Here is a 5,591-nt window from a genome sequence, read left to right on the forward strand (position 1 = left end):
ATCCCCAGGGTGTGTGTGTGTGTGTGTGTGTGTGTGTGTGTGTGTGTGTTGTTATCTTAATGGACATTTTTTTTTTTGTCCAGAGAGTGTTGCAAAATTCTCGAAACATAGTGACAACTTGCTTTTTGCTAAAACTCACCGTGCTGTAGGACAAAAATGCAGCCACAAAACATCAGTGGTTCCAAACAAGACCTACATGTCCCCGTCTGTCCTGCCACTTCACTCTTCTGCTCTTCTAGCTCTGTCTGCTCTCTCCACCATACATGAGTAGTATATTTCTGTCCCCATAGTTGGGAAAGAACTCACGCTGTGGTTATCATTGTATTAAATGTTCATGTGCCCTAATGGTTCTGACTTCTGCTTGAGTTTTTGACTCCTCCCCTATGTTACACAGCGCCGTCTAGTGGCCAGAATCTTGGGAGCTGCAGTAGATTCAAGTTCATAGCTCTGCTCTTCATTGGCCCGCTCTGTGATCTTAGGAAAGTCACATAGCCTCTCTGAGCTCCCAGTATTTCATTCACAAAATAGAGATAATAACGGATCCTCTCTAATCGATTCATTATGAGATAATTCATATAAAGCTCTTAGCGCCAGACCTAGCACAAAGAAGCATTCAGCATGCTACCTATCTTTATCTTTTATGTCATATTCTTCCCTTGTCTAGGAAAAAGGAGGCCAGAGTGGACCTATACTAGTTTAGGTAATTCAGCCTCATCTTTTGGATTATTTTGATGTAGATGAATAATTGATAGAGTGTAGACGGTTCTTCACTTTCAGAGGGGAGGCTGAATATGTTTGTTGCCTTATTTTTTCTTTCCTTGTCCACATTTTTTGCAGCCATAGCTCCATTTATTTGGTTAAGAACCTTTTAATAAATGTGAAGCGTATTTATTTGTTTAAGAACTGGGTTCAGGAACCCAGGTCTAAGATACGCTGGAATCCTCAAATCCCTTGGCAAGTTCAGATTATCCTACAAGGGTTATTTACAGAGAATTAACAACTGTATAAACCTCCAAAATAGCATACATTACCTACTTAGGTAAATACTCTGTATTTTCAGACTCCTTGGTTTTGCTGTGATAATTTGCAGAAGCTTTTTTTTTTTCTTTAATTTACTTTATTTACTATAGATTTTGATTTTTCAACTGTCAAGAAAAAAAATTTACACTACTTCTTAGCAAATCAAAGGAAAGGGTGGTAGGAGCCCTCATCTTGGGAAGTTATTTTCCTGGGTTTAGGGGTTTCAATGAACTTCTCACTGAACTTCTCTGACCTGAGTCTGCAGTCAGGGGTGTTGTTATGGAGGTCTTCATATTAAGGAGGAAGAGGGCTCCTTCAAGGAATAGGTTGCCTGAGAAGAAGCTGGAAAGTTGGAAAAAGGTCTTCGTGATACTTGATATTATTTAATAGTGCACTTTTCTTTTTTAACTTTGCTGAGGACGCTAAGTGATTATCCTTTTTGCCACTTACCCCCCAGTGAGATTTTGAAGTGCATGAAATAGCTGTTTTTATAGGTCAAATCTAGACGAATGGTGGCAATTTTACATGATTCAGTCTTATATTTATCTTTGGAGGGTTATTGTTCTATTTTATGCCTCTTTTATACCCAGCTTCTTTGCTTCATTTACCTGCCTCTCTTGCTCACCTTGGGGATTGTCATCCTCTGGCTGTGTGTGTGTGTGTGTGTGTGTGTGTGTGTGTGTGTGTNTGGGTTTGTTTAGGGGACAAAAAGGTGTCAGACCTAGCAGTGGTTTTCCCAGGTTCCCTGAACTGGCTGTCAGCGCGAGAATCACTTAAAAAAAAAAAAAAAAAAAAAAAAAAAGAAAGGTGACAGTCACTGACGGTAGTGGTGGTGGTGGGTGGTGGTGCAAATCATGTCAGACGAACTGAGAGTGGGATGGGAGGGGGGAAACCCTTCTGGCTCAGAAACTAGGGCCCTTCCATTCTCCCAAACGTTCGAGTTTCAGCCGCTCTGAAATAGCCCTGAGAGTGTTGCAAGCCAGGTAGGCACCCTGGAGGAGGAGGCAGGTGTCTGGACAGAGCTGGAGCCGGGGCGCGGGGGCGGAAGGGGGGAAGGCTGGGCGGGGAACTCGGTGACTCACGTCGGCCCTGTCCGCAGGTCGACCATGGTGGCCGGGACCCGCTGTCTTCTAGCGTTGCTGCTTCCCCAGGTCCTCCTGGGCGGCGCGGCCGGCCTCATTCCGGAGCTGGGCCGGAGGAAGTTCGCAGCGTCAACTGGCCGCTCCTCATCCCAGCCCTCGGACGACGTCCTGAGCGAGTTCGAGTTGCGGCTGCTCAGCATGTTCGGCCTGAAGCAGAGACCCACCCCCAGCAGGGACGCCGTGGTGCCCCCCTATATGCTGGACCTGTACCGCCGGCACTCGGGCCAGCCGGGCGCGCCGGCCCCGGACCACCGGCTGGAGAGGGCAGCCAGCCTCGCCAACACCGTACGCAGCTTCCACCACGAAGGTGAGGTGTGGAACAAGGGAGTGGGGGCGGGGACGGGGGCGGGGAGTCATCCCGCAAAGCGCCCCACCGTGGGCGACAAGACAGCAGGCATCCCTGGAAGGGCAGCTTGGCCAGGGTGCGGAAGCCGTTTCCAGCCTTGCCTCCGTTGAGAACCTTTAGGAACCTGGCTTTCGTGCACGGCTTGTGTGGCGGGGGAGCCAGGGATTCCCCATCGGTAAATCTGCACCCTTTTCCTGGCTTGCAGCCAGAAGAGCGACTCCTCCTCCAGGAACTGGAGAGAAATCAAGTGATGGGGAAGATGAGGGCAAAAGGCATGCCCCCTAGTCAGCTAAACGTGCAAGAATTCCACAGGGGAAGAAGAGAAGGAGGGGGGGCCCACTGGGATCTCTTCACGTCTGTTTGGAAGCCCTCACCCTATAAATCTGCTTCTCCGGGTTAAGCCAGCGTTTCAGGCTAGACAGAGCCAAGGGCAGAATTTTCAGAGATTGTATTGAAAAATCAAAGCCCAGGGCCCCGAAGTCTTTCTAATTTACAGTTGATCTGGGCCTGGTTTGGAAAAGTTCGAATCCCTATATAATTCCCGTGGGAGATCAATTCCACAATCAATCTTATTGTTTCCACAATGACTTTATTGTGTTGTGCTTAAATCTGAGATGAACTCCGGAATAGAGACAAGGGATGCCTCAGATAAAAGCTTTTGCAGCAGCTGCCTGTTTTCCTTCATGTGCATTGAAATGTGGATTTTTTTTTTCTTTTATGATACTGGATGTGGTTTTTCTAAGGTAGGATATTCTGCTTGTTTCATCAGAAAGGCATTTAGTGGATTCGAAATGTCTTAGAGCAGCTATTGAGAACTGTTGTACCCAGGTTCTTAGAGCAATTAGTCAAAGATATGTTCCTCTTTAATTCTGTTTCTACAGTTTTAAATGCCCCTCTGGCTTAATGTGTTGTAAACAGAGCATGGGTTCCTTCAAGTTCTACAGCAGGGTACAAAGTTGAGTGTCACAGGGCCACCACTGTAGGATATTGGGGAGTTGGGAGTGAAGTTTCCCTCTTCTTGCCTTGCCCTGCTGAGGTGGTCAATTTCAAGTGGAATCTACATGCTGATATGTAGAAATGTTTTCATCATAACCTTGGAATAATGATAGAGCCAGCTCATCATTTTCAGCTGATATTATGAGAATACTTTTTCTGGATAGAAAAGTAACAAGAACGGCTCTTTTAGCCACCTCTGTTGGAAATTTAGCATGGAAACCATTCTTTACTTTTAAGGCCAGGAAGGTATTGTCTTCCTGCGTCTCTTATAACTTAAAAGGAAGATCATGCAAATCATTTGATCATGTAAAACATTCAGTTGCATGAGGAGTCCATCAGTGAAGTCCGCATATTTCTTCCTCTAGAAGTGGGCTTGATCAAAACTGAACAGGCTGCAAATGATTTGAGTGTGTTATTGTAGTTTAAATAGCATGCTTGAGTTTATAAGTCAGAATTTATACCTTTAAAAGTGTAAATGTTAGGTGTGATGTAGTACAGAAGTTACCAACTTGCTTAAAATCAACTTTCAGTAACTTCAGATCTTAATGTAATTAGATAGAGAAAAGCTGTGTAATGTTTGCACCAAATTTCACCAAATCCATTTATTTTCTTGTTTTGACTAGTATATCACCCTTAAGCCACTATTTGAAGACCATTTCGTTTTTTGTGTAACCCAGAATTTGGTTTTCATAAACATCCATGTGCCATGTATGGCACTAAAAATCTTGTAATAAACCATGTGATTAAGGCTGCTGGCTTAAGAGCAAAATTTGGTTAATACAGTATTAACGGGCATTGATCTGGTAAAGGACCAAAGGACCCGATTCCAAGAATTACCTGTTGGTATTATTTGTCGGTGGGATATGGATGATTTGGTGAAATCACGAGATGACATGATAAGAGTTCTTTCAACTAAAGTGTGAAGATAATGGTACCACATGGTATGCAAACCGAGACAAAATTATCAGTTGTCATTTCCCCTCTTAAGCTTTGTCTTGTCCTTTCTGCAATGGCTTTTATTTGGGAAAAACCAAGTGCTGAAAACATTTTCTTTTTTCAAAGTCATTAAGGAGTGCTTCGGCCACATAGGCCTTTCAGAACTGTCATTGAGGATCGAAAAATTAACTTCTCTATTGGAAAGAGTGTTTTCCACTTTGCTGTAGTGAAAAACACATTGAAATTGGCTGACTTCATTGGTCATACCAAAAAAAAAAAAAGTCTTTACACTTTCCTGTCAGGTTGGAATATAGAAGGACTACGTTGTTTTGCTTTCCGGATTCTGAAAGACACTGTCTTCTTTTTGCATGAAATAACTGAATTACTTGCCTCTATGACAGAGGTTTTGAAATAGAAATTAACCTTGTTCCCACAAATGTAGTTCTTGTGAAAATATCCATACAACAGGAACGTTCAAGAAACAACCACTGCTCTGTGAAGAACTGTATCACAAATTCCCAGTGCAACCAAAGGATTTGGACACTATACGCCACCGAAACCAATACCACCTGGTGTGCTCTCCTAGTGTCCCCAGGGATTTCAGTGTGATCACAAAAGGCAGCCTTAAGTAGAACAGACATTTTATTTGGAAGCGCTCATAGAGATTGAGGCTTTGGTGCCCAATGATAGGTCTTCCATACCTCTTTTTTCAGTGGCTTCTCTGTATTCTCTCTGGATTCTTCTTGAGCTGTTTTGTCTTTTTTAAGACTTATCCTTTGTGTATTTTACTGAGTAGTCAAATGGCAATGAGAGGGCACTCAATCATTCCAAAGATTTTGGAGCAAAGGGTGGGCAGAGGCCAAATCAGGGTTAGTCATTGTGGCCATTATGACCATGCTGCCATCTCCTTTGCCTTTGTTTTTTGCTTTTTGGGTTTTTTTAAAATTTAGACTGGTTTCTTTTAACTTTTGTATTTTATCCTTTTTCTTCTTGACATATCAATCCAATAACCATTATTGTATATTCTAAAAAGTATTTTTTATTCTCAGCCATTTTCATTTCATATCAGGGCAGTAATTTCCAGCCTTACTGATTTGCTAGAACATCCCCAGGGTTTGTGTGTGTGTGTGTGTGTGTGTGTGTGTGTGTGT

The 5,591-nt window shown here is 43.4% G+C and overlaps 1 protein-coding gene across 4 annotated transcripts in view; it reads left to right on the forward strand.

The window, feature by feature from the left end:
* The window catches only part of BMP2 (bone morphogenetic protein 2), a 19,003-nt gene that overhangs the window by 5,909 nt on the left and 7,503 nt on the right, over positions 1 to 5,591 (forward strand). For 2 of the 4 annotated variants that reach the window (XM_019644580.1, XM_019644582.1), the window contains one exon: positions 2,120 to 2,469. In XM_019644580.1, the coding sequence (XP_019500125.1) occupies positions 2,120 to 2,469 (350 nt within the window). Of the gene's footprint in view, positions 1 to 1,723; positions 2,004 to 2,119; positions 2,470 to 5,591 lie in introns of those variants that run through there. The other 2 variants (XM_019644583.1, XM_019644584.1) reach the window with 2 other exon arrangements.

The sequence above is a fragment of the Hipposideros armiger genome, unplaced genomic scaffold (assembly GCF_001890085.2).
Source record: "Hipposideros armiger isolate ML-2016 unplaced genomic scaffold, ASM189008v1 scaffold_89, whole genome shotgun sequence".
Lineage (NCBI taxonomy): Eukaryota > Metazoa > Chordata > Mammalia > Chiroptera > Hipposideridae > Hipposideros > Hipposideros armiger.